General features: G+C 39.8%; 1 protein-coding gene across 6 annotated transcripts in view; it reads left to right on the plus strand.

Moving 5' to 3' along the window:
* The window catches only part of Klhl32 (kelch like family member 32), a 235073-nt gene that overhangs the window by 125555 nt on the left and 84393 nt on the right, over positions 1 to 25125 (plus strand). For 4 of the 6 annotated variants that reach the window (XM_085839454.1, XM_021160284.3, XM_085839452.1 and 1 more), the window contains exon 5: positions 13332 to 13430. The exons of 1 other annotated variant lie outside the window; for it this stretch is intronic. In XM_085839454.1, the coding sequence (XP_085695580.1) occupies positions 13332 to 13430 (99 nt within the window). Of the gene's footprint in view, positions 1 to 13331; positions 13431 to 13599; positions 13711 to 25125 lie in introns of those variants that run through there. One more of the 6 variants, XM_029476833.2, reaches the window with a different exon arrangement.

Here is a 25125-nt window from a genome sequence, read left to right on the forward strand (position 1 = left end):
TGGAATTTTCATCTTTAAAAATAAAAATCTTACATGTGCATTACTGCAGGACATTGAGGCTTACAGCTGTAGGGAACTCCTTGATGACTGCTCTTTCCATTGCCTGACAGCTGGCCTCCTTTCTGGATGACTGGAGATGTCCACGTGAGTTTTCCACTTGTACCCTAGAGAGGGACACTGACGTCTTTAAGAAACACTGGTTATATTTTGAATTTTATACTGAGATCAGCTGTAAAATTCAGAAAGCAATGCTTAGGTTTTAAACAGTTTTTTCTTTTCTTTTTGTGTTCTACTACTTCTAATGTTCTTTAAAGTATTATCAAGAAAAATATTCTACATCTTAATATCTGTAGGAAAACTTGCTGTAGATCTCTGGGTCTTTGGGAATTAGAATTATCTTTAGTGTTTTCACCATCTAAGGTTACATCATTGTATTTCTGTTTTAGTGTGTGTGGTGGATGTATGTGTGCCTGGACATATGGCGGACAGTATCTTCCCCTATAAAAAAATGTGTTTTTGAACAGTCTTCCAATGAACCTGAAGCTCACCAGTTAGCTAGACTTTCTCCCCAGTAAGCTCCCTATTCTTTTGAGGGGTGGGTAAGGTCCTGCCCCAGTTGCTGGGTTATATGTACATGGCCACACCATTCTATACACAGATGCTTGGGATCTGAGCTCAGGCCCTCAGGTTGCCACAGAAAGCGCTTTACTCACTCACTTCTCCATCTCTTCAGTCCTCGGGTTTAGTTTTGAGTCCACTTGAAATAGCATGAACATGGAGATTGTGTGTGAAACATGGAGATTGTGTGTGGTGGATTACTTATGACATTTCTAACATTATTTATTGACATTCTTCTCTGCCCTTATATTGCTTGCAATTTCCTGTCTTCTCTGACTTATGTTCCTGATGTTTAAATAGTTACATAAACTGGATTTGGATTGTGCCTGTGTGTAATATCAGCTCTCGGGAGGCAAGGCAGGAGGATCACACCTTCAAGATCAGTTCATTTGAGGAAAGCCTCAACTTCATAGTGAACAAATAAAAACAAATACGACACTTAGGCTGTAATTCACTTCACTGTCTTTCTTGGAATTAGTCAAGTACACTTATCTGCAGGTGCTGGGCGTATAAATAATAATGCCTTACTGAAATTCCTTTTTCATTTTGGTTATTTTTAAATGGATTCGGAGATGTGTGGTGGCTTGACCAAAGGAGGAGTATAGCTCTGAGGACTGCCTCCTCAGAGAGTTTTACCAAGGAAGGCTACTGGGGAAACTTTCCCCTAAAAATGGAGTCTGTGAGCCCTCTGCTGGAGACATTTAGTATTTGTACAAGGTACTTGGTATATGTGGTCTGTAATTCCAATGTTTTTAGAAAACATGATAGCAATATATGTTTCTTCCAACGAATAGTATAATACATAGGTGCCTAGCTATTTTTTCCAATACTGGAGATTGAACCCAGGACTTTGCACATGCTAGTTAAATGCTTTTCCACTGAGCTATATCCACAGCCCTCAAATAGAGCTTGTCAAAAGGTTTATTTTGTAAGTATTCCATTTGAGCAGATTATCATTAAAAACATTCAAATGAAGGAATTGATTTGAATGTGGTACATTAATTTCTGAATCCTTATATTCTTTGTAAATCATAAGAACCATATCTTAATATTTGCTCTCAAATGAAATTTATTAATTTAGCAAATACTTAATGGTGTCTTACTGTGTGTCGAGGACTTACTGGATACTGGGGTGGGACACTGAAGGGAAAATTACATTGAATGCTTTTGAATGAGTTATCACACTGTGATTGGCATCGACAGATTGATGTGTGATTGCATTTTTAAAAAAACAGGATAGGAGTGGCATTTTGAATTGTGTATGGAATATAATAAAAAATATGGGAGTTCCCCCCCAAAAAAAAACTGTAGAAATTCAGACAAGAGACTAAGAAATGAGTTGTAGTGATTTTCAGGACACAGTTTAAAATACTAACTTTCATTGTCTGGCGGGGAGGGAAGGGAGTCATTTTCTCTGTGGTGATTGAATGGGAGCAGCTTCTGAGGAGCCTCTGTGTCAGAATTTTGGTGCAGCATGAACCAGTCCCTGACTTGAGAGAGAAGCAGCCCTGAGTCCCACTTGCAGCCCATCTGAGGAGTCCTGCCTGAATCCCGTGGTGAGGACTTGTTGACTGTTGCTGAAGGTCACTACCTCAGACCATGGTCTAAATGTAGGGTGAATTCACATCCTTTCCAGGCAATGCTAATCTGTTCTGCCTCACTCCATTTATTGACAAGTTTCTCACAGCTTCTGTCTTTTCACACTGCCTCTACCTTCCCTACAACATCCATAATGGGGGAATTCAGCTCCTGTGGGAATTAGGAAGAGAAGGCTGCATGTGCCTGTCATCGTGTCCGTAGACATCCCCATGTCTATTTCTGTTCAGTTCGTTTCCATCTTTCCCTGTGGAAGGTGTGCATCCCTGAATGTTGTGGGTAGGGGGCTGATGGTTCACCCTAGGCTCTCAGTCTTTGGCTCGGTCCTCCTGCCTGTAAACTTTGTAGCTGTCTCTCTGTTTTCCATTTCTTTTTTCTCTACTGCATTATCCCAATCCCACAGTACACAGGCACACTCTATTACCCAATTATTAAAAGGAAAACAAAAACGTTTTCATTTGCAAAAATGTATCCCACAAACCCGTTTTCCCTCAGTTTTACACATCTGTTACACATCTTTCCACTCCTCAAGTCTGAAGGATTCTATCTCTAGCATTCTAGAAAAACTGTTCTCTTTTGAAACGGGCTACTCTGCATAGTAGATCAGACTGAAGCTTTGAACTCCGAGATCTGTTTGCCTCTGCCTCTAGAGTGCTGGGATTAAAGGTGCTCACTACCATGCCCTCAGCTTAAGAAACTTTTCTTAGAAGACACGGATATTGGCAAATACAAACTAAATGTTGCCCCTTACAGCCACTCAGCTCCAGGGACTACAGCCGGACCGTCTCCATGGAAGTCTTTCTCTCCGAGCTTTCAGACCACTCTTGGCTCATCATCCCAGCCTCCCCTGACCCACTCCACGTGCTTTTGTAGGTCTTAGTTTTTTCCTTCTCTGCCTTCATGCTGGAATCCCTCATGCATCATAACTGGCCCGCACAGGCTCCCTTGCTAATGTCATGCAGACCTTGGTCACTTGCTGCAATATTGTGCTACTGACCCCCTGCCCTCCAACTCCCTCTACAACAAATATCAGCAAATATTTTCTGTAAGAGGGCAGAGAATGCACAATTTAGGCTTCACAGGACATGTCATTGCTACTTTAAGCCTCCTGTTGTAACTGACAAGCTGCCTGAGAAAGATCAAATCTGTAAGATTCAGTTGGCACTAAAATTTTAATTTCATATAATTTTCATATGTCACAACATATTCCCCACCATTGGGGTGTTTTGATTATTTTAAAATATTAGAATTATTCTTAAAAACCAGTACCCTCAACAGTAAAATAAAGGGGCATTAATTCAACAAAAATGTACAAGATCCCTATAGTGAAAACTTCAAAACTCTCGTGAAAGAGGTCAGGAATGTCTCTGTCAGAGAGTAGCTATTGTCCAGAAATAAGTTCTTTACAACTTGATTAGAGTCAATGCATCCAAACCAAATTTCAGAAGGATATTTATAGGAGCTAAACAAACTGACTGCAATACTCAGATGAAGTAGCAAAAGACCAAGAATAGCCAAAAGAGTGTTGAAAGTGAACACAGTTAGACAACTGATAGTTCCCCAACATCAGTGTGATATGGACCAGAGTCCATCAGGAGATCAGTGGACAGAATGAAGAGCCTAGAAACAGACCAAATCAACAAAATTGATGGATCATCAATAGGGGAAGAAATAAAGTGCAATAGAGAAAGAAAAATCTCTTTCACGAATAATGTTGGTTCAACTGGACATCCACCTGCAATCAAGTCTGTGCATGGATCTTCACAAATGTAAAACACAAACCTAGAAAACTTCTAGGACCTGTTCATAATATAGGAGACATTTTTCTATAGATAACTGAACATATGACAAAAATATTTTTATATTTTGTTTATGTGTGTGTGTGTGTGTACCACAAGCATGCACATATCAGAGCTAAGAGGCCAGGGTTGTTATATTAGTGCTGGACTCAGAATTATGGAGGAAGCTCTCCTAACCAGTGAGGCATCTCTCCAGTTCAGACAAATTATTTTTAAAGACACACACACAAAAAAATGTGGTCTTTAATAACCTGTATTTCAGTGGAATTAAAAACTTGTGTTCTACAAAACAGTATCAGGAGAATAAAAATCCAAGCCACAGTTTGGAGAAGATATTTATGAAAGTATAAAAGGATATTATTTGAAATAAGTGAAGAACTGAAAAGTTTAGTACTACAAAGAGGCATACTCTGAGTTTTAAAACAATGGCCACAGGTGAGTCACCAGTGAAGATAGGTGGCAAATAAGCACATGGGAAGACGTTCATGTATTTCATTAGGCAAGTGCAAACTAGAGCAAGTACTGACTGTTGTCCACCTCTTTAACACACTGTGTCGCACATAGAACCTGACAACCCTAAAAGCTTATGAGGGCAGAGAGTACAAGAAACTCATTTGTGTCTGGTGAAAAGTCAAAATGGTAGCATCCCTGAAGAAGAGAAGTTGACAGATCATTAAAGAAATAAAGTGCTCTCTCAGTCTCTGTTTCTGTCTCTGTCTCTCTGTATGTCTGTCTGTCTGTCTGTCTGTCTGTCTGTCTCTCTCTCTCTCTCTCTCTCTCTCTATATATATATATATATATATATATATATATATATATATGTCTTATAGGTTATGGAAAATGTGTCATTCTGTGGAAGATGTTAATATGAGAATATTATACATGTGTAGGCACAGAATGTATATGAGAACTCTATTTTTTGTTAAATTTTGCTACAGGCAAAATTGCTTGAGAGAGAGAGAGAGAGAGAGAGAGAGAGAGAGATTTAGGTAGATATAGATAGATTTAGGTAGATGTAGGTATTCATTCCTTGGTGTCTATCCTTAAAATGAAAAAGATCTGAACACAAATATCTAGATGCTTTATTTGCAACTAACACAACCTGGAAGCCACCGAAATGCATCTCTAGAGTAAATGAATGGATACCTTAACTGTGAATGGAATAGGAAAGACTCAGTGCTGGAAGAAATGAGCTACTAAACCATGAAAAGACTTGCAGGGAATGCAGCTGCGCATTGCCAAGTGAAGGAAGCCGGTTTAAAAATGCTATACACTATGGGATTCTAATTCTATGACATTTTAAAAACTGTCAAACTATAAAGAGAGAAAAAGAAGAGTGTATTTCAGGAATTAGGATGGGGAAGTGAATTAGCCAAGTACAGAGGATATTTAGGACAGTGAAAATCTTATGTATGGCCTTCCAATGTCCAATACATGCCATTATACGTTTGTCAAAGCCTATAGAGTATAAAACACCCAAAATGAACACAAAAGACATGGGTTTTGTGAGAAAAACGATATATTAATATAGTCTTGTAGGTTATGGCAAGTGTGTCATTCTGTGGAAGATGTTGAGATGAGAATATTATACATGTGTGGGCACAGTATGTATATGAGAACTCTTATTTTTAATAAATTTTGCTACAGGCAAAACTGCTTTAAATTTAGCCCATTAATTAAACATTAAAAATAAGAAATAGTAATGCTTTGCCCACCCACTATACAAATGCATGTGATTGGAAAGATGTGGTCTGGGGGTTGTACTTTGCCACCTGGATGCATGTGGTTTTGTCTCCTGGTTGTTTATATGGATGACACATCACAGACCTAACCTCAAAACTCAACTCTTGACCTTCCTGTAAACCTGCATGCTCTAGGTTTTACTCTTGTGAGTAGAGGCACTAGTGGGTCTCTGAGCTCTGAGCACCATGGTAACAAGGGTGTATGCTTGGGTAGCAGTGGTTATCTTTACAGAGTCTAGAAAGATGGCTAGAATTCTGGGATTAGAAAAGAATTGCTGTTGATTAAGTGTGCTCCTGTGCCTTCAGCGTCCACATTTTCATATGGTGGTTATATCTACTTGCAAAGATGAGAAGTGGAAAATAAAACCACGGGAAGGGCAGATGGCATAAATGAAATGGCCACATGATATTTGTAAGATAGTAGGTAGTATGGGAGCACTCCACATAAAACTAGATTTGCTTTTCATGAAATTAATAATAGAAACATTTGTGCTCTATAAATTAGGCATATAATTTTTCTGAGCCCTTTATCTGGGTACTCCATTTTCCCCCATCCACAAACTTTATGAAAATAAGTTCTGGTTATATATTTCTTTAGAGATGTTGCTAGGTAGGAAGATGTCAGTGGCAAACTCTAAGGGTGTGTTTTTATCTTCATCCTTTACAAAGCTCGTGCAAGGAATTTCCCAAACAAGCATAGGATTGTGTGTTGATGATCCCTTTGCACACTGGGGCTTATTTCTCTGACATCTTTAATGAAATTAGACAGCTTCAATCCCCAGCTCCCTCAGCAACATGCTGTGTGCATGCTGTCTTTGCATTAGTCACACCACGGACTTAATAATTGCATTCAGCTCCATCTTCTCTCTCCATTCAGTACCCAGCAATAACATTGTTAAGTCACCCCTACACTTGAAAATTGGTGCCAAGGGGGCTGAAGAGATGATTCAGCTGCCAAGAACACTGGCTACTTGCCAGAGGACCCAGGTTTGGTTTACAGTGATCAGATGGGGGCAAACGACCATCAGAGAATGATGCCCTCTTCAGTTCTGCATGCACATGGTCAACAGACATGAGGCCAAACACCTGTACACATCAAATCACATCAAATAAAAGGAAAGTAATCCCTTAAAAATAAAGAGAATTGGCATCAACCCTACTCATTCTTTAAGAGGTCTTCCATCTTCACATGACAGTAGTTGGAAGTCGAGGTTTTCTCTTTGGTTTCACTCTCATGTTCTGGAGAATCTGCCCCTGTATTATGAAGCTGGCCCTGATATGGAGAATCTGCCCCTGTGTTATGGAGCTGGCTATATTATGGAGAATACCAGTTCCATGATAAAGCTGTGAGGGATGGAATCTACCATCTTCATCACATTTGAAAGAATACTGGTTACTAAGTAGGTCTTAATAATTAATCCAGCTTTTCTTTTAACCTATAATGACCTTCATGTTTCATTATACTTTAATTTGCTACAACTGCTTCTTTCCCTTATAGTTAGAAACTATCAAAAATGTATTCTGCTTTTTCAAATAATTAGCCACATTTGTAAAGGTGATGTAAGTATGTATAATTTATCTTTACATTCTGTTAAATAATGCATCTTATTAATTTAAACATAATGAAGAAAACCATGTTGGAAATGACTAGTTGACAATACTATTAATCTCGAGGCCTTGAAATGCCAGAATAATTCTAATGAAGAAGGGGCCGTAAGAAATGGAGTTTTCTTTATGCTGTGAAAAGACCAAGTCTTTTCATATTCATCTGCAGGGATTTTTCAATTAAATCTGGCACTTGTAGCCAAGGGCTCCTCCAGGACAACGTGTCCCCTGAAACACCACACCAGCACAATCCCATTGGGATCTTCTTGCTTTTCTTAAAACACTGAGCTCCAGTATGTACGCTATTATTCTTCTGTCCCGACATAACATGATATACGTACACTGTCTGTTACTCCTACAAACCTTATGAGGCAGACAGTATCGTCAGTACACATAAAGTCACCGAGCAATGCTTGGAGAGTAAATCCTTATCCTCACTGCCACTATATTTTCTTCTTAGAGGCCTGATAAAGGCCACAAGGAACAGAGAATCATTTGCTTTAACCAAGGGTGCCACCTTGTGGATAAGCAGTCTTTACTAAAGTAATATTGAAGCCAAAAGTAAATTTTGTTTTATGTCCCACCTACATGACTTTTCTTACATAGAAATGCTTCATGCAAAAGACTTCATATGTGTTGAATATCTGACTAATAAATTTATTTGTGCTCACTTTGTTCAGCTTACCTAATGCCTTATACGTTCAGATTTGTGTTGACAGTTTTCTAGACTATATGAAACAATGAATTTCATATGTGTCAAGGGGAAATGTCCTCACGCTTTCTGATAAATGATATTAGACCACATCTAACTTAAATTGCATTAGTCCTTGTGCTAAAAAAGGTGATTGTTTTCATGGATTCACTTGCAAACCTTAGTTGTCTGGGTTTAATGTTATCACACTCCTAGCCTGCTCTATTCATGAAATCAAAAGACAGCAAACTAGTATCCTCTTAAACAGGCAGTGAGGGCATACCTTCTGGAACTAAAGTTACAATTTTTTTGAAGGCACCAACTCGGTTATTCAAAGACAGAAAAGCCATACTGAAACTTCATAGGCATGCAAAGACATTTGTTATCAGAAACTAATCCAGGAGGCAAGGTTGTGGGGAGCAGATGAATGATTGATGGCATTAGAGAATGAGCTAATGAACAAACAGGAAGCACATGGAGTTTGTATGCTGGCCCCTGCTCCTACTTGTCAGGCCCGGCTGACTTTCCCAGCACTTACTCAGGGCCCCATGCAATGCCCTATGCAGAATTGTAACAAGTTCCATCCTCTTCCTCTTTCACAACTTTTTACCTTCATCTTCTGCCTAAAGATGCTGTAAGGCCAGGTGCATGAGCCGTCTCTAAGTTTGGGGGGTGTTCCTCATAGATGGTTCAAATCAGTCCTGTACAACCAACTCCACTCAAGTCATTGACCAAATGAGATGAAGCATCCCAGAATCGCCTCCTGTCAAGGAGGCAGTTGCCCTTGATTGCCCAGTTCTCGTGTCAAAATGTTTCTGGAATCTGTCACCTTATATTGAACTTGTGGATTTAAACTCTAATATTTTGTCACACTACTGGTTCAGCGCCACAGCCCATGGGGCTTTGTCCTGGAAACTGGACTGAATCTAAGAAGGAAGGAAGAAAGAGCAGAAAAGCTGAGATTGGAATGAATGTGGTTGCTCTGGTAGAGCATACCCACTATGCAATAGAAGCCAGGAACTTCAGCACTTTTACCGTGGACAGCGCAGGAGGAGGGATTAGCTGGACTGTAGGTGAGGAATCAAGTTGTAACCATCTGACCAGAGGAAGCTATAGTCACCAGTTTTTGCACACACTAGAGACATTCCCACTCAGACTAGAGGAAGGTTTTGCCATCCCTCTGAACCTCAGCCCTGTGGAAAGGTTTTGCCACTCCTGTGGTGCTGAAGCACTGGGGTCCTTAGCAAGGCCGTGCCCACATTAACGATGCACACTCACTCAGGACTTTGTCAACTCTTCCCACACTTACTTGGGGCTCTTCCAGCTCTCCACAATCAAGTGTCACTGTGCTCACACTCATTGAGTAAGTGTTATCTAGTAGCAAACCTGAGAGCTCAGTCTCAGCATTTGGGAAGAGGGATCATAGAGCATCTTTGTTCAAGTGACCTTGCTTATAGGGACAGTCCTTGAGCTTGACGCAAGTTACAGGATTGTCATTTACCCCAGATTGCACTATCTCGTTCCTCACAGCCAAATGTAGTTTCTCTGTATTCTACATGGAGGTCAAGTGTGGGTGGATAGTGGAAAGAGAATTATAAATCATCCATATGACATTTGGCTCCACCTATACACACTCTTGATGGCTTCAAACACTTTTTAGAAATCTGCAGGAGCCTTAGCTCTGTCCCATCCAGAACAGCTGAACATCACTGAGAAGTCCACAGCTCATGTTGGCTTCTTTAGGACATTTTTTCCCTCTGGCATAGGATTCCAGGACACTTGGTCTTACATTTCTTCCATTTTCTTTATCACTTTGTCTTGTCCACATCTGTATGCTTTCATCTGAGTCAAACTCCTCTAGACTACTAAGCACTGTGGATATGTATAGTCACATAGATCAACCCCCACTCTAACAGTGTGCTCTCAGCTTTCAGGGGACTTGCCTCCCTTCCTGTAGATTGATCTCAAACAACATCCAGTCTGCTAGAATGCCAGACTAGATGTTGATGACTATAATGTCTGAAGGATCTGAAGTTGGTCTTAGTTAGTTACAGCAAAAGGGAAACAAATGAGAAAGTTGGGTACTATAAAGTGAGTGTTTGAGGCCCCTTTTGAAGAGTTTTTTGTTTGTTTGGTTGGTTGGTTTGTTTTTTTGTTTTTTTGTTTTTGTTTTTGTTTTTAGCAGTTGTTCAAGAAGGTACCAGATTCACTAAACTGTAAAACACAAGGAGTTGAGCCTTCGCTTATTCCTGCCCAAGCACAAATTCTTTGGGAAAATGCAGCAGAGAAGTCAGTCACGGAATGACATCAGGGCTCAACTGCAAAGATGCTGACAAGTAATGCTTACACATGCTGGTTGTTTCTAGTAACTGAAAACCAGTTTTCCTAGCAGAGTTCTCTCTGGCAACCTTCTAAAGAACTTAGGGACTTTTCTATGGTAAAGTTTCTTTTAGAGAAATCTTATAATGAGAGGAGGAAAAAGAGCCTACAGAACAAAAATCAAAAACAAAGGCAAAAACAATCCCAGTATGGGTTTCTACTATGAGGGTTTCTCGCAGTGAGCCCATTGGACGTGTTATACATGCTATGGAATATTCATCTTGCCTCTCTGTGATATCTGTCTTTGTGTTTGGCATTTCCACACTTTGGAGGTTATCCTGAATGCCAGTTGTGTGAAATGAACACAACTGACAGGGTTGAAAGGCTAAAACTACCCTTTCTAATCTATCTATTCCCTGATCTCTGCCTTAGGCCATGCCTCTTCTGCAAGTCTGTTCGCTGTTCTTGCTCCTCTGATGGGAGCTGTACTCATTTCCTCAATGTCAGTCAAAGCCTCTTCCTTGAGGATTTGCAGAAATTTAAATTTCTCTTCTTGCTAGAAGAGAGAGCTGTAAAATTAATGTCCAGAATAAGATGAGTGTTTGCAGGTTTGAACCCCCTGCTTAACTTTTTCATATGTTTACTTCAATGATCCAGAAATATAAGTTGCATCTCCTTTTTCTCTTTCTCTGTATCAGATTGATTGATAAAATACATTTTTGAAATAAGCATGTGCATAGAAATCAATTAGTTATCCAACGTTTTAATTAAATAAGCATCTCAGTGCAGAGTGGCAGCTATGCCTAGATGTTGTTCCGCTGTGGATGCAGAAAGGATGAACTTCTTTTCTCCTGGAGCGAGTATTTTCATGTGTAGAGAAACAGAAAACAACCGCATAAATGTGCAATGTGTCAAGAGATTGTAGGTGTTGTGGAAAATAAGGAAAGATAGGAGATAGATATTAATTTTGGAGTGATGTCCTGTTTTCTACAGGATGGTCAGGAAAAGAAAGCTTCTTAGATAGTGTGGTTCTGTACTTTCCAAAGAATGAGTGACAGCTGTACTTCCACTTTTAATACGTGAGTTTGTTAAGTATATAGCAAGGCAAAGTAAAAGAATTAGTAGCAAGTAAGAGTGAGTGTGACCTGAACATGTTATATACATGTATAAAATTATCAAATAAGTTTATTTTTTAAAAAGAGAATGGCTATTGAGTTTTCACCTAAAAAAATGCTTTATTTCTTGCTGAGATGGCAGGGCCATAAAAGGAGTGGGTTGGTAAGTGGTAGACAAGAATCTAGTCTGGGGCCTACTTACTTTGAGCCGCTCTCTAAAGAGCACGGTGGCAGTAAGTTGACAGGATCTACCCAACTTGAGTGATTGACCCAACTAAGGCATGAAGAGAGTGGAGAAAAGGCAAACACATAGCTACATGCAAGGCAAAGCCGAGATAGGGTGGACTGTGCTCACTTTAATGGAAGGTACCAACTTTGGTAAACAAGCTGATGTCCCAAGGAAGAATAACTCAGGCAGAAAAGACTGCTTTGATTGATAATATGGATCAAGGAGGCAGATTTCTTTATATAGGGGTACCTCTAGCTAATCTCAGCTAGAGGTCTTTGGAGGGGAGTGGTCTTGGGTTGTAGTCATCTCAGAAGAGGAAGCTGTGTTTGATAGTTATTGCACACTGGCCAATCATTCATAATCACTTGTATTTAGACCAAAGGAAGGCTTTGCCATATCTCTGAGCCTTATCTGGTGAAGGCTTTGACTCTGCCATGTATCTGAGACATGCCCTGCCCATGTCCATGATACACATTCACTTAGAACTGCATCCTTTACCTACAGGATGTCTGAGGATGTGGGGTATTTAGAGAGAGTCGAGTGTCATCAGCATATAAAGGATGGTAAAGGCACAGAGAGAAGAGAGAAAGGTCCGAGGACCAAGTTGTGTTCATTTCTAAAGCATGGAGACTGGGAATGAGAATGTCTCAGGAGGTAAAGGAAAATCAAGAAAGAATATTGACCGAGAGCCAAGATATGGATGGCCCCATTTGGAGAAGGAGTGCACTTACCATTGTTTACAATTTCCATATGGATGTGGCAGTGAATTACCAATGGGTTTAGAAACATAGATGTCCAGTGGCCAGATTATGAACTACTGGGCTGAAGTCAAAGCACTAGGGCAGGACTAAAGGCCTTTAGGACTGAACTTCATCCTGGTGTGTGGCTTTCTCTGGCCTTTTTCAGTGGGCTGGTAGCAGCTGTCAAATAGTTGGGTTTAACCAGAAAAAGGTAGATAATTGTTATCAGCAGATGCACGACTTGTTGTCTGTCCTTGTGATGCTGCTTACGGTTTCATGAATGTGATAGCTGTGTTTTAAATAAAGAAGACGAAAGCAACAAAACCTCCATGAAGACAATGAAAGTGTGTCATTGTACAGGGCTTGTAAGGTGAATAATCCTCACCCCTCTCTCACAATACCCACCTCTCTCTCATAATACCCACCCAGTCCATGTGGCCAGAGGAGATACAAATGTCCTACCCTAAAGCACCTGCTCACTAAATTGTGATTGATCTGAAGAGTCTGAAATATACTTTGAAAAACTAGAGCTGAGTGAGTTTGATCTTTCTATGTTACAGAAAGAATGCTAAGAGGCAACTATGTTTTTTGAAAATGTTCCTAATTTTCTACAAAAATAAAGGAACTAAACAGAGTTTGGGATGTAGGAAAACTGTTGGCCCACATAAAAACAAAAGAAGTTACATGTTTAAGAGGGGCCTGTCTTACAATAATTAGGATACAGAGTTAGGAGCTGACTTTCATGGTGACAATTTTCATTCAAATGACCCTGTAGAGTAGCAATCTAAATACAGTATGGTGCATCTATAAATTTAGCAGTGCCATGTCAATTTTTCATGTAGCTGATCACTTTCTCTTTATTGAAAAACAAAAACAGATTTTGTTGGAGCCAGGAGTGATCCAGGATGTGTTAGCAGCTGGCAGTCACCTACAGCTGTTGGAACTTCTCAATCTGTGCTCCCACTATCTCATCCAGGTATGTGTGCTTGCATCTGCTAACTGCCCTGCAGATTCCCTTACCCTGAAGTTGTAAACTGTCCCCTACCAACTGATAGAAAAACTACACTGTGGTATGTACATGTATGTACATCTGGGATGTGTGTGTGTGTGTGTGTGTGTGTGTTTGTATGTGTTCTACAACCTAGCAGGTTCTTGAGGACGCAGAGAAGAGGATCCTAAGAAGACAGCTGCAGTTCCTGTGACCGTCCATGGACATGGATATGTTGCCGTTCCTCCAGGTGACCTGTCCACTCCAGGTGACCATTGTGCTCAGGCAGCAGACTGATTCAGCATCCATGTACAGGCCTCCCCACAGGGTCGCGGCTGCTATGTGCAGGCTTCACCATGGATTCCTGGGGAATACTAGAGAAGATCCTGGTTTGAAGGAATGCTGGTTGTGGAAATGACCACAGGCGCAAGAAAAGTTGATCATCCGTTGAAGAGCCAGTAACAGGAGCTATATCTTAGAGTCAAATATAATGAATTATCCTGGGAACCTCCAAGGTGGTAGAGATGGGGAAATGTATTAAGTGAGCTATGCACCCTTTTCCTGGTTTGCTGTGTGGTAAAGAACGGCTCTGGGAGAGATGAGAAGAAAATTCATGAACACTATGCTGTTGAGTATTTAGAAATGTTTCACATTCATTCCTCACAACAAATTTATTTTGTTTCATTTGTCAAGACAGGGATTCTCTCTGTAACAGAGCCCTGGCTGCCCTGGACTTGATATTGTTGACTAGGCTAGCCTTGAACTCGTAGAAACCTGCCAGCCTCTGCCTCACACGTGCTGGGATTAAAGGCATGTGACACCACACCTGGCAATAAATTTATACATTAAAAAAAAAGTCAGAAGTTCACAATGTACCTAGCTTGCTTCCGGCAGTGTGACTGGTGAGCGCTGGACTTTTCTGATTTGTAAAATCATTTTTCTCTTAGGGGAAAACATTTTCAGTAAGACGTGGATGGCAGTGGAAGCCTCATGTCTCTGAGACTTTTATTTTACAGATAAGATTACATTTAATTAAAGTGACTTATTTACTTACTTTCAAGGGAGATCAAACTGTTTTATTCAGAAATTTAAGGGTGGGGAGAGACTGAAGAGGTCCGCGTGCTCTGGTGTCTTTGGCAGGACAAGTCTTCTGGGCTTTTATCATTAACAGCCTCTCTCTCTCTCTCTCTCTCTCTCTCTCTCTCTCTCTCTCTCTCTCTCTCCCTCTCATTCTCTCTCTCTCCCCATACAGAGAGAGAGGAGGAGGAAGGGGAGGGAGGGAGGGAAGGAGAGAGAGAGAGAGAGAGAGAGAGAGAGAGAGAGAGAGAGAGAGAGAGAGAGAGCTCTACCTTTCCCTTCTGCCATTTGTCCCATGGTCTCACTGGCCCTTGCTTGCATTGATTAGAATATAGTGACAGTCTGACGTAATTAAAATTACAAATCTACACACTTCTATTCTAGCTTCTCTGTGCATATGTCATATTATTAGTAATAAAGAATCCTTATATTCCTACCCAATTACTTTGTTTTTGTTTAGAATCATTTCCACTAATTCTAAATTTGTCTAAATGTGCTATGAATAGGTCTTTTATCATCCACTCTTGCTACCCTACCCATCATGGAGTTTTCAAAGCTCTCTCACATGGCATCTTTTTTCTGTTGTTGTTGTTGTTTGTTGTTGTTGTTTCCTGACAAACAGGAAACAGCTCTTGTCAAGGTGTCAGTGCGGGGAGTCTCAACCATGGTCACCTAAGGAAGAATTTAAACACAGAATATGACATTTTTATTATTGTCTCAATGCATTCAACTTGACAGTAATGTTTAACTATTTTTTAATCTGGTTTTCCTTCCTTTTCCTCTCAGTAGTTTTTGGTGATATGAGAGAGCCATTTCTAATTTCTTTTTGCTGATTGTCAACATGAACCATCTAGAAAGCTTCCAAGATGTCAGAAGTGTGTGTGTGCTTAGCTTTGAAATCGAAATTGTTTTTTTTTCTTTTTTTTAGATTTATTTATTTATTATATGTAAGTACACTGTAGCTGTCTTCAGACACTCCAGAAGAGGGAGTTAGATCTTGTTACAGATGGTTGTGAGCCACCATGTGGTTGCTGGGATTTGAACTCTGGACCTTCGGAAGAGCAGTCAGGTGCTCTTACCCACTGAGCCATCTCACCAGCCCCGAAATTGTTTTTATTTGATGTTTCTATATCAAATACTACTTCTTGAGCTTTAAGAAACACAACTGGATTCACTGTTTTGTGGCAGACAATACTCAGTGATACATAGACAGGAACTTGGTTATAGTCTTATAACTTTTGAGAATGATACATAGACATACCATCATGCCTATTTGTGTATCGTTAGATGTCTTCTTTATAAGTGAAAATTCCAGATGGAGACTGGATGACCATGCTCACGTCTCCTGCCCTGTCAGATATATCTGTGGAGACCTTAGTAGCTGTGCCCTTTGCAGCTTCTCTCTTCCATGTGTTTTACTTCCATCAAAGTGCAGTTTGACTAAAGCTACATTCTGCGAAAAGTTACTCCTCAGGGTTCTTAGCAGTGTCTGAAACTCACCAGTTTCACAAATGTCCTTCGCTTCTGTTGTGGGACATCTATCTTGTTATCAGTAATTCATGCCAGATGCTGTGCTTATGGAAGGAAACTGGATAGAAACCCAGGCCTTGCGGCTGTAGAAACAACAGTATTTCAGTCTTTCCAATACATCTGCTGCTTCACTCAGGATAAACTTTTCATATTAAGTCAACCTGCTTTTAGATTATATTATTCTAATGCAGCCTTACATATCTTTACTCTTTGGCAGTATTGTTTGGCTGATTGTTAATGTTATATAGAATCATTTAGCTGAAAATATAAAAGTATTATTATTGTTGTTGTTATTATTATTATAAAAGAAAAGTCCCCAGATGCTTAAAATGCCCCCAGAAGTTGTTACCAGGGCTAATGTGTCTGCCATTCTGCTTGCAGCCTTTGTCCAACTGGGCTTTTTGTGATGTGTGCTATTATTTTGCTGTCCTTAAATTTCTCTTGTTTCTTTGGATAGATGTCTCCTCTAGGAGGCCCTGTTCTTTATCCAGTACTCATTTAAAAACAAAACAAACAAACAAACAAACAAACAAACAAAAAACAGCCCAAGGAGAACCCTTTGCATGAGCTCCCTGAGCCTCCTCAGCCCTTGGTAACTTCTGACACAGGAATGCTGATGCAGCATCCCCTCCCCCAACACCCACCCCACCCCTCATGCCTGGAGAAGAAAAGAGAAACTTCCGGATCATAGTGTGGGCTCTTTCCCTGCCTTCTCAAAGAGATCCCCAGCCCAGATGAGTCTGAAATAAAACAGAAGTGATTCTTTGTTCTCCCTGGTCCACTGTATTCCTTTAATAGTCTCTCTAGAAATGTAAACCAGTTCATTAAAGATGAATTGCTGAGGATGGGTTCTGTCAAGTGTGTGCATGGCCTTGGCTTTCAGCGTTCACATTTGTATGCATTGTGTCCCCTGTTGTAAACATGGTTGAGGAAACCCCTGGAGCTCTCTTCCTGAGTGACCAGCCCTACTTAGGGGGTGGAGGGTGGAGGGTGGGGGTTCCAGCATGCCCACTGCTGTCCAGAGCTCTTTCGCAAACTCTACTTTTTCCCAGCTAAATTCTGGACTTCTGTTGTTTATTTTGTTTTTGAAACGGGGTGTCCTGAGCTTGCCTCTACCTCACCAACATTTCTGCTCAGCCTAGAGCGCATCAGGCGTATAGGCATGTATCATCACACTCAGCCTTCCCAGCAGTTTCATATTAGCCACCGTACTGTTCCAACTCCATTTTATGTACGTTTTTATTATTTAGAACAATTTTCAAATTTAAATGTATTTTGATCATATTCTTTTAATGCCAAAAGTCCTTCCAGACTCTCTCTCCCTCCCTACCCACCCAACTTCAGCGTCTTTCTCAAAATAAAAAAACCTAAAATCCCAATACAACAAAAGCTCCCAAAAGCACGAAAACAATATAAAATACTACTCAAAAGATAACAAAACAAAACAATGAAACCTCACCTAACTGTAACAAAATAAAAGCACACAGGCACAGACACATGCACACACACCAAAACAAAACAAAACCGAGAAAAACCCTGTGGAGTCCATTACACATTGTCCAACTACTACTCCTCATGAAGCATGCCCTAGATTGGATAACACAGCCAGTGTCACTCCATTGGAGAAAATTGATTTTCTCTCTTCAGCAGGTATAAATGACAAGTCAGTTGTTAATCTTTTCTGTAGTGGCTGTTTTATTTCATTAATTCATTCATGAATTTTTAAAGATAAGAATATAAAATATAATATAAAACTAAAACTAAGACATCAAAGTTGGACAAGACAAAACAACCGATGAAAAAGAGCCCAAGTGAAGGCACAAGAATCAGAGACCCACTCATTTGTACACTCAGGAATTCTCTAAAAGCAGTAAACTGGAAGCTATAATTGAACAGGACCAGGTACAGATCCGTGCAGGCCCTATGCATGCCTCAGTTTCTGTGAGTTGATATGAGCTTCTTGGGTCCTTTATATATTGTGAATACTAATGATCTATCAGATGTAGAGTTGGTAAAAACCTTTCCCCATTCTCTCGGCTGCAGCTTTGTTGGAATGATGGTATCCTTTGCCACGTCGAAGCTTCACAGTTTCATAAGGTCCCGTTTGTTAATTGTCAGTCTTTGGGCTAATGATGTTTTGTTCAGAAGGGCTTTTTCTGTGTCAGTGAGTTCAAAGCTATTCTCCACTTTCTCTTCTACCAGGTTCAGTGTATCTGGTTTTATGTTGAGGTCTTTGATCTTTTTGGAGTTGAGTTTGCGCTGGGAGATGAGTATAAATCTACTTGTATTCTTCTACATGCAGCCATCCAGTTTGACCAGAACTATTTGATGAAGATGCCATCTTATTTCCAGTGTGTATTTCTGTCCTCTTTATCAAAAATCATGTCTTTATAGGTGTGTGGATTTCTATATGAGTCTTCAGTTTGATTCCATTGATCATTTTGTCTGTTTTGGTGCCAATACCATGCTGTTTTTATTTCTATAGCTTTGTGGTACAACTTGAAATCAGGGATGGTGATACCTCTAGTAATCATTATTATCATCATCATCACCATCACCATCATCATGGTTGTTTAATCTAGCCTGGGGTTTCCATATGAAGCTTAAAATTATCCTTTCAAGACATGTTATGAATTATATTGGAATTTTGACAGAGATTGCATTAAATCTGTAGATTGCTTTTAGTAAGAAGGCTGTTTTTATTAATCCTATTGAAACATGAGCACAGGAGATTTTATGTTCTGATATTTTCTTAAATGCTTTTCTTCAATTACTTAAATTTTTGTTTCACTTCTTTGGCTAGAGATATCCCCAAGATTCATGGGATTATTTGAGGCTATTGTGACAGGTGTTGTTTCCCTGATCTCTTTCTCAGATCATTTGTCATTTGAATATAGAAGGGCTTCTGATTTTTGTGAATTAATTTTGTAGCTAGCTACTTTCCTGAAAGTGTTTATCAGTTACAGAAGTTTCTGAGTGGAATATTTTCAGGTCACTTATGCATACTGTCCTATCATCTGCACACAAAGATGCGTTGATGTCTTCCTTTGCATTTTGCATCCTTTCATCTCTTTCAGTTTTGTATTGCAATAGCTAAGGATTTCAAGGACTGTATTAAGTATATGTAGACAGGGCAACCTTCTCTTGCTCCTGATTTCAATGGAATTGCTTGGAGTGTCTCTTTATGTAAGCTGATGTTGGCTGTGAGCTTGCTGCAAATTTCCTTATGTCCTTACGTTCCTTGGTGTTATGTTCCCCTGATCCTTTATTTCTAATTTTGTTAATTTGGATCCTTCTTCTCCCCTTCTTAATTAATTTGGATAATAAAAATAATGGACATTATTTATTATTGAATAAATATAAGATCTGTTGATTTTTTTTCTCAAAGAATCAACTCTTTGTTTCATTAATTCTTTGGTTTGTACATTTGTTTGTTTGTTTCTATTTCATGGATTCCCTCTCCGAATTTGATTATTTTTTAACATCTGCTTTTGGGGGGGGGGTATGGTTTTAGTTGTTGTTGTTCTAGAGATTGCAGGTGTGCTTTTAAGTTGTTAGAATGAGATCGCTCCAATTTTTTATGTAGTGAGGTAGTACAAAGCTTGTTAGAACAGCCTTCATTTTGTCCAATAATGGGTGTGTTAGTTATTCAATTTTATTGAGTTTTAGAAAGTCTTTAATTTCTTTTTTAATTTCTGTTTTGACCCATTCTATATTCATTAGTGAGTTGTTCAGTTTCCATGAGTCTGTAAGCTTCCCGTTGTTTCTGTTGTTGTGAATCTCCAGCTTTAATCTGTGGTGGTCAAATAGGATGCAAAGTATGATTTCAGTTTTCCTGTATCTATTGAGACTTGCTCTGTGTCCCAGTGTGTGGTCAGTTTTGGAAAAAGTGTCATGAAGTGCTGAGAAGAAGGTATATTCCCTTGTGTTTGGGTGACTTATATTTGGCCTATCGTTTCAGCTAGCTTAATCATTTCTCTGTTTAATTTTTGTCTGGTGACTATTGGTGAGAGTGTGTTATTGACATCTTCCAGCATCATCAGTGTGTGAAGGACAATATGTGATTTAAGCCTTAGTAGTGTTTCTTTTACAAACTTAGGTGTCCTTGTCACTGGGGCATAGACATTAAGAATTATAATGTCCCGTTGGATTTTTTCCATTGATAAGTATATAGTATCCTTTCTTATCTCTTCTAATTAGTTTTGGCTTGAAATTTATTTTGTCAGCTATCAACATAGATAGACCAGATTCCTTCTTATGTCTATTAGCTTAGAATATCTTTTTACATACTTTTACCCTGAGGTGATATCTTTCCTTGAAGTTTAGGCATGTTCCTTGGATATAGTAGAAGGCTGGATCCTGTTTTTACATATATTATGTTTGTGGCTTTTTATCTAATATTGGGAGTTATCAATGAGAAGTATCTGTTTTATTATTGTTATTGTTGGATGGTGGTGGTGGTGGTAGTGGTGGTGTGTGTGAGATATTAAGAATTAATTTTTGACTTTGCTGGTCTGGAATTATGTGGTGTGTGTGTGTGTGTGTGTGTGTGTGTTTGTGTGATTAGGAATCAATTTTTTACTTTGCTGACCTGGAATTATTTATCCCCTGTGTTTTCTTATATGTAGTTAACCTCCTTAGGTTGGACTTTACCTTTTAGTGTCTTCTGTACTGCTGGACTTATATGTAGACATTGCTTAAGTTTGATTTTATTATGTAATGTCTTATTTTCCCTATCCATGGTAATTGAAAGTTTTGCTGGGTGTAGTAGTCTGGGAACAGGGGCATTTGTGGTCTCTTTGAGTCTGCAGAAGATCTGTTCAGACCCTGATATCTTTTAGAGTCTCCAGTGAGAAGTTAGGCGCTGTTCTAATCAGTCTGCCTTTATATGTTAGTTGGTCTATACATGTTGAAGATTTTAATATTCTTTCTTTGTTCTGTGAATTGAGTGTTTTGATTATTATATGCTGAGGGGCCTTTCTTTTCTAGTCCAGTCTATTTGGTGTTCTATTTTGCAGTTTGATAGCATTTCCTTCCTTAAGGTAGGGAATTTTTCTTCTACAATTTTGTTAAAAATATTTTCTGTGCCTTTGACTTCTGTGTCTTCTCCTTCCTCTGTTCCTATTATTCTTAGATTTGATTTTTTTTCATGGTGCTCTCAATTTTCTAGGTGTTTTGTGCAAGAGTTTTGTAGATTTATTATTTTCTTCCACTGAGTTATTTCTTCTATTTTTTTCTCCAATGCCTGAGCTTCTCTGTTCCATCTCTTGTGTTCTGCTGATGAAGCTTGCCTTTGAGATTCCTAGTCAAGTTCCTAAATTTTTCATTTCCAGATTTCTCTCAGTTTGTGTTTTATTGACTTTGTTTCCACTTTCAGTTTTTGAGTTGTTTTACTGGTTTCATTCCACTGTTCATTTTTCATAGGTTCTTTAAGGAACCTGTATCATATTCATAAAGGCTATTTTAAGGTTTTTTTTTTCTTGTGCTTCAGTTATGTTTGAATATTCAAGGCCTGCTGTGGTAGGGTTGCTGGTTTCTAGTTAAAACATTTGGGATTTTCCTGGCTGCCTTTGTTGTATTTTTACAATGTCATCTAAGCATCCAGCATCAGTAGATTGTAAGTCTAGTGCTCATAATTGTTCCTGTCTTTATTGGGTGTGGGTTTTGTTCCTTGAGATGTGTTTCCTCTTCAATTCTTAGGAGAGTTTGACAGCTGTGTGTTGCTTGTAGGAAAATCTTATGAGGTCCTTATAGGTGTGGGCACAGGGGTTTCCTGGTTAGTTGTGTTCCTGGGTATTGGGAGCTGATACTTAGGGATGGGAATGTGCTGGGGCTGATGGGGCTGGGGCTCCAGAAGAGGAAGGAGAGGCTGGTGTTCTTGAGGATCTGCTCACTTAGTACCTTGGGAATGGAGGCAAAGATGAGATAAGATGCCGGAGCAGAAGTTCTGCTACAGAGCTGGAGATAAGACTAGGGGCTTAGACTTGGAAGAGTAGAGGGAGAGGTGAATATCTGCCATTAGCCTACTTTGCTTTCCTGGACTGAGTGACTTGTGGGTTTCCATGGTGTGCCTGCCTAGTGGGGTTTAAAGGCTTGGGAAAAGCAAGCAGTGAGGGGAATGAAATTTGGAGGGAAAGATCTGTGCAATAGACTGGAGATGAAGGCAGGGAGGAAGGAACGCTACAGCGGGTACTCTGCTGCAGAGCTGGAGATGAGATTGGGGAATGATTTGGAGGAGCAGAAGGAGAGGCGATGATCTGTACTAGCCTACCTGCTTCCCTGGCAGGAGTGGCCAGTGGGGTCCCAGGGCATGCCAGCAGGAGTTGGAGGCTGGGGTAAAGCAAAAAGTTGCAAAAGAGGTCAGTAGGGAAAGATCTGTGCTGTCCACTGTATATGGGGACAAGAGGGAAGAAAGGAGTGGTCTTAATGGGTGGTCTGCTGCAGAACTAGGGTTGAGACTGGGGACTGGATTTGGAGCAGCTGATGGAGGGGTGAAGATCTGGAGTTTGCCTACTTGTTTGGCTCACTGTTTTCCTGACCACAGTGGTCTGTAGAAGTAGCTGCTGGAGTTTCCCACCTAAAATGCACATCGCTAATTCAAACCTTATGTATTATAATACATAATACATAAGGTGCTTTTGTTCTGTTATCTATAAATTGATATGTTGTGTTAGATGTCCAGCTTTAGAGTCAGCTTCACAAATGTCTTCATATGTCTTCACATGTGTCACATGGTTTTTTTATCTGTCACTGAAGTTATTTCCTTTCGTTAGACACCACTGTTCCTGCTAAAAGAATGACTCCTAAGTGTGTTTTTTGTTTCTAGCCTCTGTCCATGGCAAGCCACATTCCCTTGAGTATCGTTATCTTTCCAGAGAAGGGAGCCAGCATTTACAGAGGGTCTGTTAATGCTTAATGGTTTAAAAGGGCTCACATGTCCACCCTGCCAAGTAGCCCTTTAAGTCAGGTGATGTTTTCTTTTCTTTCTTTCTTTTTTTTACAGATAGAGGAAGTTACATTCAAAATTAGTGTAGATTTAATTTAGAAATGGCCTCTAGCTACCTGTTGGTGTATCTCAGTATATTAGTACGTGTCAGTATATTAGTTTACCTACAAAAGACCTGTTCTTTTTCAGGCTTTTGCCAGCCAGCCTCCTTTTGGAAGATCCTAAGGCAGATGTTAAATATGGGGACTTGCCAATGGAGAAGTCTGGTAATAGGAAGTCCCCAGCAGCAGGCAAAGGCGTTCAGTTCTCTATAAACTGTGCCCTCTTGTTCTGGGTGGAGAAACACAGATGCACACAAACATACACATGCCTCTGCTGAGAATTCCATAAATCAGGGATGCTGACCGTGGATTTGTGTCGCGTTCCCTGAAATGACCCATTACGATGCCGAGGTTGCCGTCTTTTGAAGGGAGAAACTTCTGTAGGATGTGTGCCTCTCGCCAAGGTGATAAACTCTCTTGTCCAATTAATAACAGTGTCCTTTGTTTCACCAGGTATCACAGCTTTTATAATGACATGCACCTAAAGTGTAGTAATAAAATGAGCATCCTGTAGGCTCTTCTAATAAAACCACCAAAGCAGTGACAGAAACAGGCTGCCAGTATCTGCTCGTAGGCAGCAGGTGGCAGTGTGAATCCACCAAAATTCAGTAGTTCGTTTAAGCAAAAACCAGGGGGAAAATGGAAAGAAAAATTATTTATTTTGCTACATATTAGTCTTCTGACCCAATCAGTAAAAAAGTCATTATTCACACCACACTGGGCAATATGCATTGTAATTTTTAACAAATAATAGGAAACTGTTAATGTGCTCACAGGAAATGCAGTTTTGTCTCGGGCTTCTATGGTCATTTATCACCGCACTTTGTGAAATCACTCATTTGTTCTAATTTGAATGTAAATGACTCTAAGGTTTTACAAATAAGGTGACAGACTCACATAAATGTAATTGCAGGGTTCATCTCCTTCTTTTTATATATCACTCATTAGGTTATGAATTAAATACATCGTATTAAACCAGGGGCATGTCCAATGATGATATTGTAATGGCAAATTACTCTATGCTATTAGAGGTGTATTTTTTATTCATGGACATTAATTTGTCATTAAGCGGCATTAGTTTAGCACTTTTATGTGAAAGACGTGACCTGCAAGAGGAGACATGCTGCTGGGTTCTCAGAGAAGGGACCTCAAGGGGCATAGGTAGAGCATTCTATCTCTGTAGGGAAACACACAGGGTGTTTGTTTCTTGTTTTGCCTTGTTTTCTTCTGTTGCAAGCATTATACTGTCACTTCCTCAGACTGAAGGTGTTCTCTGTACTTGTACCTGGGAAATCTAGTACATAAAGCCTAGATGCTTGCTACTCATCTTTGGGTAGCCAAGAACTAACCTGAGGAGAATCTCTAGAGTGGATGGCAGCTCCCCACTCCATCCTCCATCTTGACCCCTGACCATGCTCATTCGTCATCCTACATCCTCATTTAGCTGTACACTAAGTGGGCCACAGAGAAGATTGGACATTTTTTCTCTTTGGTGAAGGTACAAACATTTAAAGACTTTTATTCTCTCCTCAGGGTTTGGGGAAGATTTCTGGGTAACTTTGTTCCTGCTTTGATAAATACCAGTCTTAACGGTTTCCTTTTTTTTTTTCTCAATTTTTTATTAGTTATTTTCTTCCTTTACATTTTTTAACTGAGAAACAATGTTTCTAGTTGCAGCACCGGGAAGCTCTGTCTCTGAGACGTCATCTCCGAGCCTGACACTTCTCTTCAGGTAGCATTTGACTCATCCTCTACAGGGTTCCCGATGACTAGAAAATGCCTTTCCCTGCTTTTGCCCTAGGAGGTTTCAGGTACAGGGTCCAGGACCTCATCTTCCACCAATTTCAGATTTCCTTTCCTATTCTCCACATTACATGAACTGAGTATGTGTGGAGGGAACAGAACTTACCTTCATTCACTAATTTTTATCTGCTTTTGAATATTAGTCTATTAAATAACGGTATGGAGCTTATCTAAGCAGTGCTCTTTTACCTTTACCTACCAAATACATTCTGTTCCATTGGAAATA

The sequence above is a fragment of the Mus caroli genome, unplaced genomic scaffold (assembly GCF_978045245.1).
Source record: "Mus caroli unplaced genomic scaffold, Mus_caroli_1 scaffold_6, whole genome shotgun sequence".
Classification (NCBI taxonomy): domain Eukaryota; kingdom Metazoa; phylum Chordata; class Mammalia; order Rodentia; family Muridae; genus Mus; species Mus caroli.